General features: G+C 51.9%; 1 protein-coding gene across 1 annotated transcript; it reads right to left on the reverse strand.

The window, feature by feature from the left end:
* Positions 1 to 8,625: 8,625 nt before the first annotated feature.
* Positions 8,626 to 10,914, reverse strand: LOC123722201. Its single transcript, XM_045683298.1, has one exon. The coding sequence runs from the start codon at positions 10,912 to 10,914 to the stop codon at positions 8,626 to 8,628; it is 2,289 nt and encodes a 762-aa protein (XP_045539254.1).
* Between the last annotated feature and the right edge of the window lie 4,291 nt (positions 10,915 to 15,205).

A 15,205-nucleotide genomic window follows, 5' to 3' on the forward strand; every position in this document is an offset into this window, starting at 1 on the left:
TACTGTTATTATTGGAATCACACTATTAAGACTGACATAATCAAGTGTATAAGTATTTGATAGAATAAATATTTAATAAATAAACGACCATAATAAATAAAAATTTATTAAATATTTATTAAAAAATTTTTAAATATTTTAAATATTTTAAAAAATTGTTGGAAAACATTACAAAGATTTTTCAAATCTTAAAAATTTAAAATCGTAATTTAATTAAAATAAGAAATAGTTGTTTACATTTTAACCTACATAATCATTTGCATACGCCTATTGTATTCCGAGAGCTCGCTCGCTCGCGGTCGTTAGTGAAACAAAGGAGCGCGGCGGCGGCCATTCTGAAATACAATAGGGCGTAATTAGTTGAAAAATAAGGATAAGACCAAAAATAAAAAAAAAAAAAATTAAGATTTTTATTTCATATCATTTTAAATTTACTTTAACTAAAATTGCATACTTTTTAAATTACTTTTATTATTGTAAATCAAAATTGTATTAAAACATCGTGTAAAAATATAGTGGAAAAGACTCAAAATTGTCAAACTTAAATTTGTAAAACAAAAATTTTAAATTTAATTTAGATTCAGGTTACATGCCATTCTATTAGTATTTACTCTTTAATCAACTTAACTATAATTATAAACAATAAATTATACGAACTAAATTAAAGTTAAAATTCTTACGAATAGTCTTATCCACATAATACAAACGAGCAGTGTTGACAATTTTTAAAACTTTGTATAGATTCCACGTGAATAAATACTGGTACTTATAACTTAATACTTATAATACTTAACTCAATACTTGAGTCGAAAACAAGGTTTTAAAAATAACTCTTGACACGAATTAGGTCGATCCTTATTGTTTAAAATAGACATATTGACTCAGACTCTTGTCGGCAATATTAGTAATAAGTTGCTACTGTTTTCCAACAGGCGCTTTTGCCAAGAATTATAATAGAAAATAGTCGTAACTATATTAGTATTTAAGGTTAATTTAAATAGACTAAGACTGTGTCCCCTATTGGGATACTTAAATATAAATTTAATCTTAAGACTGTCCCCCTATTGGGACCATAGAATTAGAAAATTTTAAATAGTCACACTAGGCATAAGTTTTAAAATTTTAAAAATAGACCGGTCAAAGACCTATTGAATTAATCAATAATTGTTTTTTGTGTTGTCCGACTGTCCTTTATTGGGACAATACGATTATTATTTTAGTATTTATATAATTTTTAATTTTAATTCAGTCTTTTGACCGCCACCCCTTTTGGTGGCGAATAGGTTAGGTCAGATTAAAATCACTTTTGGGTTGTACTCACCAGAGAATCATGTCTCCTCCTATGGGAAAAAACGTTAAGAACGTGGTCATCGCACACGCGGACCGTAAAGACGATGGCAAGGAGAAACCCAGAGGAACCGCCACAACACAGCCACGAGCTGTGCCACAGTCAACCTCCCAACTAACGGAGAGTGCCACGACCCGGGCCAGCAGGCTGTTCATGGCAGCGAAGGCCCAGCTGGAGCTTTCCGGGAACCTGAAGTCGTCCATCAAGGAGGCTGTCCTGGACAGCCTCTCCGGGCTGTTCCAGGTAGTCCTCCAGGTGGACGACCGGCTCCGAAATCTGGACCTCCAGTTGGAGCAGCTGAGGGCTGAAAAAGAAAGAGAGATCAGAGAAAAGATGGAGGAGAAGGATAAAATTATCGAAGAGCTGGCCCGGAGCAAAAGGGGACAGGACATAGAAATAAAGTTAGCTGAACTCGTCACAAATACGGAATCTATTAAGACGATGATAAACCAGGACATAATGAACAGATTCGATGAATACCCACCGGGCAGGGCACTGTGTGGAAATGTTAAGAAATTGGAAGGGTTGATGGACACAGTCATGGAAATAAAAACCAATGTGGACAAAACAAATAAAACACTGGAAGAGGCCGCCAAGGAAACAAAGGGCGCTGATAAAATAACAGAGTGCGTGATTAAGAAAATAGAGGAAACAAACAGGAAAGTGGAGACGGTCGGGACACGGGTTGGGGAGGTCGGCGAGAGAGTGGTAGAGAACGGAAAAACCTTAAGGGAGACCGGAAAGGCCCTAGAGGCCTTCAAAGGCCCCGGGGCCGTAACATATGCCGAAACGGCAAAGGCCCAAACAGCTAAGGCCCACCACCTCTCGTCAGGCCAACCCAGCCACGCCCTGATCATATCCTCTAAGATAGACATGGACACCAGCGAAAATGTTATTGACAAAGTGAGGCAGGCCCTGGACGCCCGGAAGGCAGGGATACAGATAGATAAAGTAAGAAAAATAAGGGATGGAAAAATAGTTATCAGCTGTGGAAATAAGCCGGATCTAGAAAAAATGGAAGGTCGAATTAAGACCAATAGCGACCTAAGAACGGAACCTGCTGCAATGAGAGACCCTAGAGTGGTCATAAGGAACATGTTCGCCTACAACACGGAAGCGGACATCATCGAATCTTTAAAAGTCCAGAACAAAAGGTTGTGGGCGGACATGGACCCTGATCACTTTAGGGTCAAAGAGGTATACAGAAAAAAGGCGAGAAATCCTCACCAGGCCCACACGGTCCTGGAGGTGTCCCCACAGATGTGGCGCAGAATGATAGAGGCGAGGGCCATATTCATAGACATTCAGGGACTAACGGCCGAGGATCAGTCGCCGCTGCTGCAGTGTACTCGCTGCCTCGGGTTCGGCCACGGCCGCAAGACCTGCAAACAAACCGTGGACCTTTGCGGTCTGTGCGGGGGGGAGCACGAACGTGCGGTTTGCCCCTCCCGTGCAGACGGAAGGGACCCGGTTTGCAGGAATTGCGACCTGGCCGGGCTACGGGGCGCGGGGCACGATGCCTTCAGCGGCGACTGTCCCATCAGGCAGAGATGGGATAGACTGGCACGGGCAACAATTGCCTACTGCTGAGGGCCCCGCCGTGGCGATGTCGGTGATACATGCCCGGCGGGACCGTCACAGTGTTGGAGGGAGCACGTTCATCCGGATGGGCGGCGCCGGTGCTGGCTATTGTTGCAAATCAAACGACGGTTCGGTGAGGTGGACCGGCGTCCTCCGCAGCGCCAGGGTGGTGCAGAGAGGGACGGCCGGAACAGAACTGGTAAGGCCGGCGGTCGCGGTGTTCGGTGGCGTTTTGGGGGTTCTTAAGAATCCTCAAACCCTCACAAAGAGCACTGCGGCCGTCGCCCGAAAAACTGGCGATTGGACCGTAGTAGCCGTCCCTACTCACCCTGGGGGTGCGGAGGGTGGCTTTCCCAACCTCCGGAAAATGCGCGAGTTTGCATATTGGGCCAGCGTCGGTGCTGTCCATGTGGGTGGAAATGGGCGCACGAATGATCCGAGGAGGAAATGTGAAGGTGTGAAGGGCTGTGGGGTGGCAGCGAAGGAGATCTCTGAGTGCCCGAAGCCGCGCTGGCTAAACGGTGGAGGCGTCCCCACCTTCGGCGCGAGCCGCGGGTGCAGTTGGTACACTTACGGGGGTGCTCTCTGCACCCGTGGATTGAAGGCGGATGGTGGGGAACAAATCCCGGTTATAAAATACAACCGATGGTTGAAACGCGCGGCTTTGGACCCCAGGGACCCCTTGAAAACAAAAATCCGGATGAAACTCGGTTATCAGAGGAGGTCAAAAACCGGATTTGCACCGCCCCCCTCACTACCCATATTCATTAGAATATTAGGGAGTCAGAAGGGGGTGGGACTAGTTTTCTCTGGCTGCCTCGCAGCCCTGATCGCGCACACCAAAACAACCCAAACGACATATCGTGCGCTCAAATGAGAAATACCTCGACCAAACAAAAATAAAAATAAAATACGTGCAAATACTTACCAGTCACGTTGGCCTCGCTACCCACATGTGTGGAAAGTTGACACCGCTGCGTCCGTCCGTTTGTGACCCGGAGACATCTGGAAATAAAATACATCATTAAAATAAAAGGTTGGAGGAAAACAAAAGATAATAAGATAAATTAAAAACGCAAAATTCAAAATTTAAAGTAAAATTGTAGAAAATTTGAGGAAAAATCAGGAAGGTTTAGGAAATATTAAAAGTAGTAGAACAAGCAACACCTTAGGTTCTGCCGAATCAAAATAATGGAAAATTGCAAAACCAGTCAGTGCAACCCGAAAATTCAAAGTTTCTTGCCACGCAAGAAGTGCCCTGAACGGCAAACCTACAAAAAAAAAAAAAAAAAAAAACCTAACCTAACCTAACCTAACCTAACCTAACCTAACCTAACCTAACCTAACCTAACCTAACCTAACCTAACCTAACCTAACCTAACCTAACCTAACCTAACCTAACCTAACCTAACCTAACCTAACCTAACCTAACCTAACCTAACCTAACCTAACCTAACCTAACCTAACCTAACCTAACCTAACCTAACCTAACCTAACCTAACCTAACCTAACCTAACCTAACCTAACCTAACCTAACCTAACCTAACCTAACCTAACCTAACCTAACCTAACCTAACCTAACCTAACCTAACCTAACCTAACCTAACCTAACCTAACCTAACCTAACCTAACCTAACCTAACCTAACCTAACCTAACCTAACCTAACCTAACCTAACCTAACCTAACCTAACCTAACCTAACCTAACCTAACCTAACCTAACCTAACCTAACCTAACCTAACCTAACCTAACCTAACCTAACCTAACCTAACCTAACCTAACCTAACCTAACCTAACCTAACCTAACCTAACCTAACCTAACCTAACCTAACCTAACCTAACCTAACCTAACCTAACCTAACCTAACCTAACCTAACCTAACCTAACCTAACCTAACCTAACCTAACCTAACCTAACCTAACCTAACCTAACCTAACCTAACCTAACCTAACCTAACCTAACCTAACCTAACCTAACCTAACCTAACCTAACCTAACCTAACCTAACCTAACCTAACCTAACCTAACCTAACCTAACCTAACCTAACCTAACCTAACCTAACCTAACCTAACCTAACCTAACCTAACCTAACCTAACCTAACCTAACCTAACCTAACCTTTTTTTTTTTTTTTTTTTTGTCAGAGGGGAAATGCAGTTACGCACCCCTGCGCCGGGCCAATATGTGCAGTGGCGCAGGGAGTGTGGGACTCGCCTAAAGTCGTTCGGCCATACCCACTAAAACCCCTCGGGCCCGCCTCATCGCATTTATCCTAACCTGTGCCAGCGTTTGCCATAACCGGGCTTTGGATATGCGCTGTCGCATTTGCGCGACTCTCCTTATGATTCTTAATATTAATATTATTATTCCTAATATTATTAATACTAATACTATGTGTACTCCTTAATAGTTATTAATAATAATACTATGTATACTCCTTAATAATAGTTAATATATATACACGTACATCTATATTTACAATTATAACTATATAACTATATCTATCTATGTCTATATCTATGTATATATATATGTACACTTATTTACAAAAAGGTCTGCGTCTACGGCCGGCGCAAATAGGTGCGCCGGCGACGGCCTGTTCGTCTTCTCCGGAGAGGGGCGGATTCCGGATCGGTCTCTCGCTCCCTCTCGGCATTCTCCTTAATGGTCATCACCCGCTCCACAAAGTTTTGGAATGCCCTCCACGCATCCTCGTTTTGGAGAATGTTGTTGAGCACCCCTGCGAGTGATGACGAGTCAAGTCCGGTGATAATGGCTATGGGTCGCCTCTCGGCTTCCCATGCCGGGCATTCAAAGATCGTGTGTGAGACGGTGTCAGTCAATTCTGGGCAGTGGTGACACCTAGGTGTTAATTCCCTACCGGCTATTTGGTGCAGGTATTTGCCGAAACAGCCGTGGCCGGTCAGCACCTGAACTAGCCGGTAGGAAAGGTGCCCCCACCGCCTGTTCAGCCAGTCCTGGAGTTTTGGTCGGATCGCTTCCAGTGTCCACGACCCGGCCCTAGATGTTTCCAACTCCTCTTGCCATCTTTCCATCACCCTATTCTGGGCGTCTATTCTCCAGGTTTTCATTTCTTCAGGGGTAGGTTCTTCACCCTCTGCTCGTCTCCTTGCTCTACGCCAATAGACGTCCGCCAGTGCGGCCGCGTCAAGATGCCATGGTGAGAGACCCGCTATGACGCACCCGGCATCATAAGACACCGTACGGTACGCCCTCGCGACCCTGATCGCCACGGTGCGTTGAGATCGCCTGAGCATCACCTTGTTTTGTGCACATAGATCGTTGGCCCAAACCGGACAACCGTATAGGGCTTTCGATCTAAGTACGCCTGCGAATAGGCGACGACGCTTCGAACTTGGGCCACCCACATTTGGTAAGATGCGACTTAGAGCCGCCGCTGTGGCGTCGAGTTTTGGGGCTAGAGCCGCAAAATGCGGCTTAAAACTCCACCTCGAGTCGAGTGTTAGACCCAGGTACTTCAGTGTACTTCGGATTGGGATTGAAGTACCTCCAACTATGATTTCCAGCCCGGACTGGGGCGTTCTCCCGGAGCTTTGAAAGCAAATCGCCTCCGATTTTTCAAGGGCGACTCTCAAGCCTAAACGGCGGATCTTCGTCGATACTTGTGAGGCACCGGCTGTAGCCCGCAGTTTTGCTTCTCTGAAGTCTGACCCGGTAGCTACGACAAGTGTGTCGTCCGCGTAGCAAATGAGTTGCACCCCGCGGACTAACGCTCCCCGCAGTACCGAGTTGTATCCGATATTCCACAGGAGCGGTCCTAAGACCGACCCCTGTGGAACTCCACACGTTATGTCGTGTCTTTCCCAGCTGTCTTGAGTGGGGTAAAAGATCTTTCTGTCCCGTAAGTAGCAGCTGATGATTCGACGTAGGTACAGAGGGACCTGATGGTGTACGAGTCCCTCCATTATACTGTCCCAGGGCAGGGTGTTGAAAGCGTTTGCAATGTCGAGCGACACTGCTATCGCCACCCCGCCCCGAGATGTCGCCTCTTCACAAATCCTTCTTAGTTTAGAGATCGCATCTATGGTGGATCTGCGACTCCTGAACCCAAATTGGGTATCTGCCAAGTCTGGCCCCGCTGAGGAGAGATGTTCATTGACGCGACCGGCAATTATCCTCTCGAACAATTTGCCGGCCTCGTCAAGCAGCACTATTGGCCGGTAGGCCGACGGGGAGTCCTCCGGTTTCCCGGGTTTCCTCAGCAGGACCAACCTTCCAGTTTTCCAGGTCGTCGGGAAATCTCCTTCTTCTAGACACTTAGTGAGCAGTGTCGCGAGCTGTTCGTCAAGTCCGTTTTGAAGTGCTAGTGCAAGCACCCTCCCATGTATACCGTCTGGACCTGGGGCGGTGCGCTTGCACTGCATTTTAGTCTTGGCCAAGTTTATCTCCGCCTCGGTTACCTCCGGGACAGAACCGGCCGGTATCGAGGCGGAGAAGTCATATTCGGTGCTTCGGGCGCTGAGAGGGAAGAGCGCCGACACAATAGATGTAAGTAGTGCCGGGTCTAGAGTTGAAGTAAGGGGGGGAGCCCAGGGGCGCAGCTTACTCATAACGAGTTTATACGGCCGGCCCCATGGGTCTGACTCTAGACTGCTCAAGAACTCCTCCCAGGCCTGGTCTTTGGAAATGGCGATCTCACACCGCAGGGCCTTTTTGGCTTCTTGATATGCGGTGTAGAGATGCCGTTCCTGAGACTCCTCCCATCCAGGACGTCTTCTACGGTATCGAGTGTACCGGCGGCGGGCAGCCACGCAGGCAGAGCGCAACTGTGAAAGGCTATCCGACCACCAGTACACTCGATTACGTCGCCGCGGCGACGGTTGGACTTTTGTCATCGCGCAGTCCGATATGTGCTCGAGTACCTCGCCTAGCCATTGTATACCGTCGTCGACACATTTATTCTCCATTCTGTAGGACCACGTCCCCACTATGGCGGCGAGTTCCACTGTCTCTCGGTCTAGAGATCTTAACGACCACATCTGTCCGATCTCCTGGGGAATGGCGATGCTCCGACTGGTCGGGGGCGTTGACGAGGGGAGAATATCGAACCGGATGTAGCGGTGGTCCGATAACGTCTCCACCTCAGTCAACACTTCCCAGCCCTGCACGCGGCATGCCAGGGCGGGACTCGCAAGGGTGACATCTACGACAGACCCGCCCCGCATGCGCACGCAGGTGTGCACGGAGCCCGTATTAAGTGGCGCCAGGTCATGTTGCGCCATCCATGACAAAAGTATCTCGCCGCGACTGTCTGAGACCGAGGATCCCCAGGCCCTTGATTTGGCGTTTAGGTCCCCGGCCACTACAACCCCGAGCGGTCTTCCCCACTGGACGAGCGAACTGACCTCTTCCAAGTATTCTTCATAGTCTGCCAACGGACGATTTGGAGAGAAGTATACGCCAATTAAAGCCATGCCGGCGACTTTGACACCGACACATCCTCTTCCTCTTTTGGAGGAAACAATTGGGGGGTTGCCGCCTGTGTATATCGCGACAAGATGTTCTAAGTCTCCCACCCAATTGTTTCTATCCGGGACCAGATACGGTTCGGATGTCACTGCTAGGTCTATCGACCACTGTGCCAAGCTCTGTATGAACAGATCCTGAGCTCGGGCACAGTGGTTGAGGTTCGCTTGAAGGATTCGAAGGGCCATATTAATTTTGCACGGCTTCCGCTATCTCCATTTCTTCCCCGCTCGGTGGGGGCGCGCTACGTGCTACTTCCGCTAGCGCTCTCTTGGGGACCGTTTTTCTGGGCGCCGAGCAATTTAAACTCCCCAGCCGGTGTTTGGCATCCTTGCCCGCCGCCGTGCACAGGATGCAGTTCGGTTGCGACGGGCAGGATGCGGCCTTGTGGCCTTCTTGTCCACATTTATAGCAGAGCCGGCTGCGGTCCTCCGCGTCGCAGCGACTCGCTGTATGTCCTTGCTGCATGCATCGGTAGCAGCGTAGCTCCCTTGGTCTGCCAATCGTGACCTTGGCAGCTACCCAGCCCACTAAGAAGCGGCCAGTCACTAGCTTCTTTGCTGTTGTGACAGGGACCTGTGCCCAGATGTCGAAAAGACCAGATCTGTTCTGGCGGAGTTGACCAGCTCGGACCTGGTCTGCCGGGCATGCCCCTTTTTTCATTATGGCCTCTTTGATTTCTTCCGGCGTGGTAGAGTCGTCCAGACCTTCAATCTTAACGTCGACCATTTTTTCGGGCCTGGAGACCTTAATGTCGTCACTTTGGTAAATTTCCTGGAGCTTCTGCGCCAGGATATCTGCCTTCGGGGCGCTGGTGGCGCCGGGGATGCGGATGATAGTAGCCCCGGTAACCGCCCGACGGAATTGCACCGCTTCCACGCCTATCGCCTCTTTTAGGTCGAGCTTCGATTTCGCCTCTCTCAGAACACTACTATATGTCAGCCCCTTTTTGATTGCCGCCTCGGTAAGTGTCACGACGACGGCAGAGCTCCGAGGCACTTTCAGTCTTTGCGGCCGCGATGCAGGCTGAGATGTAGAAGCCTGTGTGGGAGCCGCTTTCGACTTGTGCCTTTGCGCTTTTCCATTTCTCCCTACGGTTACCCAATTTTCCTCGAGCGCGTCCGGGTTAGGAGGACGGCGAGGAGGGGCATTTGATGGTGCTACGGGGGCGACAGAGGAGGACTTAAGGTTCTCGCCAGTCGACGGCCGAGTTTTCTTCTTCTTTTTGGCTCCTTTTTTGGAGCCTTTTTTGCTCTTCTTGGGCACGGTAGGCGGCTGGCGCGTGAGCCCACTGGGACCGGGCTGTGCTGGCACCGGGGGCGCCTTCGTCCCAGCTGTTTTTTGAGTACCCGAAGATGGTGCGGGTTTGGGCTTCGCGGTCGCAGTCGCATATGTGCGGTCTTCCTTGTTTTTATCCGACGCCAATGGTGGTCGCATATTCCTTTCAGGGAGCAACCTATCCTCTAGGGAAGCCAGGCGGGCGTTGAGCATACCGCCCACCTGGACCATTACCGCCCGACATATGTCCTCTAGGGAGGACTCTGCTTGTGGTTGTGGTGGGGGCCGGACAGGGACGGCCTCCATTGTCGTGTCCATGAGGGCATTGGCGGAACCCTGTTTCCGCACCCTCTCCATCTCCTGGCGCATCTCATTCAGCTCCTTGCGGAGGCTGGCCATATCAGCTTGCAGGCGGGCGTTATCTGCCTGCAAGGCGCGTGTTTCATCCGATATCGTCCTCTGCGCAAGGCCAGCAACGTCTTCCTTAATGGCACTGACCGCGTCTTGCAGTGCGCGCACGAAGGTCCCTTTTAAGTTGGACGACTTCTTCGCTACCTTCTCAACCACGTCTAGGCTGGACCCAATCCGTTTGAGGACGGTGGTCGCCGTGTCTTCTTCGTTTGCCATTGGCGCGGCAGTAGATGGGCCTGCCGCGACTATGGCCGAGCGGGTCTTGCGGGCCTCCAAAACCGAGTCGAGGAGCTCCGCCTCGGCTCGTGCCCTCATCTCCGCTTCTGTCGCTCTTCGTAAAGATTCTTTGGCGGCCGCCAGCCCGACGTATTCGCCGGTAGTTGGCGGACGGCCGCGTCCCCTTCTTTTGTGTACCCCTTTGGCGGGGGTGTCTGTGGAGCTGCCGCTCAACTCCTTATCTCTGGGCCTCTTCTGGCCGCGGCCCTCACTCCAGAATCTTCCGGCACCTTCCTGGTCTAGGGACTCCATGGAAGCAAAGCGGCTGGAAGCGCTTGCCATGGAGCCCCTGCTGTCTGTTGAATCTGAATCAGACAGCCTCCTCACTCTATCTCTCTCCTTCTCCTTCTCCTCTCTACTTCCTCCATTTGACCCTAACCTTCTCTCCTCCTTCACACGGCGAATGGCCCCCCCGTATACAATGGGGCCGATGGGCCGGCTGTCCGACCCACCAAGGGATTCCCCGCGAACGGGACCCTCCCGGGTAGTTTTTTCTTTATTCGTCGCGCTCATTTTTGTTTTTTCCCCTTAAAAGCCCCCCCCGGTGTTGCCGCCCTCGCCGCTGGTCTCCCACCAACGATTCATCCCTTCGCCGGGCGGCGATGCTTGGGATTAGGGTGATTTTTTATAGAGGTTTTCTTCCTCGCAGCCCCGCGCTCAGTGCGCGGAGCCCCCGTTCCCGCTCCGTGCGGGTTTACGGTTTGCCCGACGGTGGCCGAAGCCAGCCGCCGCGCGGGGCGTTTCCGCCCAGAAAGGGGTAATTTTTTAGAGAGGTTTTCTTCCTCGCAGCCCCACGCTCAGTGCGCAGGGCCCCCGGTCCGCTCAATGCGGATTACGGTTTACTTGGCGTCCACCGATCATGAAGACCAGTGGGCGACCAAGTGTGGTGTTGCCACCAGGGTAATTTTTTATAGAGGTTTTCTTCCTCGCGGCCCCACGCTCAATGCGCAGAGCCCCCGTTTCCGCTGAGTGCGGACTTGCGGGTTTGTTGGTGTTTGGTTCGCGGGGCGAAAAAAGCCCTACCCCAGCAATATGCCGGGGCGTTCCCCTATCCACCACCCGGGGACGCGCCACGTCGGAGTTCACCTCTCCGCCCACTCGGACAACCGAGCAGGTCCGTGGAACCTAACCTAACCTAACCTTTTTTTTTTTTTTTTTTTTTTTTTTTTGTCAGAGGGAAAATACACTTCCGTACCCCTGCGCCGGGCAGTGCAATGGCGCAGGGAGTGTGGGACTCGCCTACAGGCGTTCGGCCATACCCACTAAAAACCCTCGTGCCCACCTTACACATTGGTTTCACTCTGTATCAGCAGTGCCTTAACCAGAGTTGCCACCTGTGCTGCTGCTTGCGCAGCTCTCCTTAATTAATTAATCTACTTATTTACAGATATTTACATATTTACATATAACAACAACAAAATTGATTGATTAATTAATTAAGGTGTATAACATAAATAGTAAATAATCTCCTTAAAATGATTATGTGTGTATAAATATTAAATATATATAACACCTACTCCTTACAATCTATATTCACAAATAACTATATAAATATTAAGTATAAAATAAAAATATAAATATAAACATTTGTAAATATAATCTCCAATATGTATATACATGGCCTACGCCGGGCGATGGAAAGCGCGCCGGCGCCGGCCCGTTCTCCTTTGACGAAGAGGGGCGGATGCTGGGTCAGCCTCTCTTACCCTCTCCGCTTCTTCCTTAGTGTTGAGAATATTCTCTGCGAACTGTTGGAATGCCCGCCAGTCGTGCTCGTTACGCAACATACTGTCGAGCACTCCAGTCAGTGTTGTCATATCCAGTATGTGGGCTATAGGTTGCCTTTCGGCTTCCCATGCCGGGCAGTCAAAAATTGTATGTGCCACGTCGTCGATTTCAGCAGGACAGTGGTGGCACCGAGGTGTTAGTTCCCTACCGGCTATTTGGTGCAGATATTTGCCAAAGCAGCCATGGCCACTCAGCATCTGCACCAGCCGGTAGGAGAGGTGCCCCCACCGCCTGTCTAACCAGTCTCGGAGTCTGGGGCGGACAGCGTCCAAAGTCCACTTGCCCGCCACAGACATCCTCAACTCATCGCTCCATGTCTGCGTGGTTCTTCTCTGGGCTTGGTCCCTCCACTCCTGAACTAGTTCAGGGGGAGGAGGAGGAGGAGGAGGAGGAGGAGGAGGAGGAGGAAGAGGAGGAGGAGGAGGGAGGAGGGGAGAGGGAGGGGGAGGGAGGGAGGGAAACCTAACCTAACCTAACCTAACCTAACCTAACCTAACCTAACCTAACCTAACCTAACCTAACCTAACCTAACCTAACCTAACCTAACCTAACCTTTTTTTTTTTTTTTTTTTTTTTTTTTTATAGTCTGGAAATGCATTTACGCACCCCCTACGCCGGGCTGTGCAATGGCGTAGGGGAGTGTGGGACTCGCCGGCCGCAGAAGATAAAGACAAGGCGACCGGAATACCCACTAAAACCAGACTGCCCTCTCACGCGTTACGGCGGGGCCACGGGAAACGCGTTAGCTTACTTCCGTGACCCCGCCTGCGTTTGGCCGCTATGGGCCCTCAAAATTTAAGGCGTGGGGAGAAGGGCAGAAGCGGCGAATTGCCGCCTCCTTCTCCCCACTCTTCTCTGCCGGAGCGGGGGCGCTAGGGGGTCCCCTTCGCGCTCCCGCTCTCTCTCCTCCTTCTGCGACATGACCAGTTCGCAGAAGGAGGAGACCGCGTTCCAAGACCTCTCACTTCCCAACATGGCGCGCACGACGCCGGGAAGTGAGAGGTCGCCGCCAATCGCCGCCACCAGGGTGCGGCGCTCTTCTCTCCAGGCGCAGCACACTTCGAGTGTGTGCTGCGCCGTGTCCTCGCTGGAACCTAACCTAACCTAACCTAACCTAACCTAACCTAACCTAACCTAACCTAACCTAACCTAACCTAACCTAACCTAACCTTTTTTTTTTTTTTTATTTATAGTCAGGAAATGCGTTTACGCACGCCTACGCCGGGCTGTGCAATGGCGTAGGGAGTGTGGGACTCGCCGGCCACAGAAGGTGACCAGAATACCCACTAAAACCTGACTGCCCTCTAACGCATTATGGCGGGCGCCACGGGAACGCTTTAGCTTTCTTCCGTGACCCCGCCTGCGTTATCGCCCTGAAGGGGCCTCCCTCTCACGCATGGTTTGTGGGGAGAAGTACGGCGGCGAAACCCCGCCTCCTTCTCCCCACTCTCCTGCGTCTGAGCGGGGGCGCGAGGGGGTTATCCTCGCGCTCTCGCTCCCTTTCCTCCTTCTGCGAAATTACTATTTCGCAGAAGGAGGAAACCGCCTCCCATGACCCCTCACTGCCCAGCATGGCGCGAATTACGCCTGGGAGTGAGAGGTCATCACCAATCGCCGCTACCAGAGTGCGGCGCTCTTCGGACCACGCTGTACATACCTGAAGGGTGTGTTGCGCGGTGTCCTCATCAGCGCCGCACTCGTGGCACGACATCCTCTCCTCCCTTCGTATCCGGTGAAGGTACCGCCCGAAGCAGCCGTGACCTGTCAAAATCTGGGAAATTCTGTATGTTATTGCGCCGTGGCGCCTCCCGCACCAGTCCGAGAGCCGTGGGCGTATGGCCTCTATGGTGCGGGCGCCGTATTCGGCGTCCGCTAGGCCAGCAGCCCACAGCTCTATGGTCGCTCGCTTTCTCTCCGCCCGGGACCGGGCAAGCTCCTCTGGAGCCGGGGCTTCGCCCCGAGCTCTCTGCTCGGCCCGCTCCCGGTACGCTTCGGCCAGCACACCCGCTTCTATCTCCCACGGGGGAGTGCCGGCCAAAGCGCAGGCCGCTGCATGGCCAACCGTGCGGTAGGCCATGCATGCGCGCACCGCAACGATGCGCTGCGGCCTGCGGAGGAGGGCCCTGTTTGACGCGTCAAGGGCTTCTGCCCATATCGGCGCGCCGTACAGGGCCATACTGCGAACGACCATGGCGTACAGTCGTCTGACCTGTACGCCCGGACCTCTCAGGTTCGGGAGGAGCCTGGCGAGGGCGGAAGCCGCGCCGACGAGTCGGGGGGTTAGCGTCCGGAAGTGATCTCCGAAACGCCAACCCCCATCGAGGATAAGGCCAAGATATTTGATCCGGGCCTTAACCTCGACCTCGTCCCCGTTGATCCGGAGGGTCGCTCCTGCGGGCACTCTCCACCTCGGCCCTTTGAAGCAAAGGGCTTCGGTTTTGTGGAGTGCCACGCGGAGTCCGAGCGCCTCGATCCTCCGGACCAACAGGGTGGCCCCGGCTTCCGCCCTCCTCTTGACTTTCCTCCAGGTGGTGTCCCGGACGGCTATCATCGTATCATCCGCGTAGCAGATGACAGCCATCCGGGGCAGCACCTCCCCGCGGATGGCCCAGTCAAAGCCGATGTTCCACAGCAGGGGTCCTAGGACGGACCCCTGAGGAACACCGGAGGCCATCCGCCGCTCCTCTCTTCCCTCCCTCCCCATGTAGGACACTACCCGCTCTCGCAGGTAGTGTCCCACAATCCTCCGGAGATAGAGGGGCAGTTCGTGAAACCGAAGTGCCTCCTCTATTACTCCGAAGGGGAGGGAGCCGAAGGCGTTGGCGATGTCAAGTGACACCGCCATCGCCCCCTGTCCTCTCTCGGCCGCATCCTCCGAGAACCTTTTCAGGGCGGTCAGAGCGTCCAGGGTGGATCGCCCGGACCGGAACCCGAACTGATTCTCGGAGAGCTGCGGCCCTTCCGTCTCCAGATGCTGGATGATCCGGGAAGCCAATACCCTTTCGAGCAGCTTCCC

The sequence above is a fragment of the Papilio machaon genome, chromosome 21 (genome assembly GCF_912999745.1).
Source record: "Papilio machaon chromosome 21, ilPapMach1.1, whole genome shotgun sequence".
Taxonomy (NCBI): Eukaryota; Metazoa; Arthropoda; class Insecta; order Lepidoptera; family Papilionidae; genus Papilio; species Papilio machaon.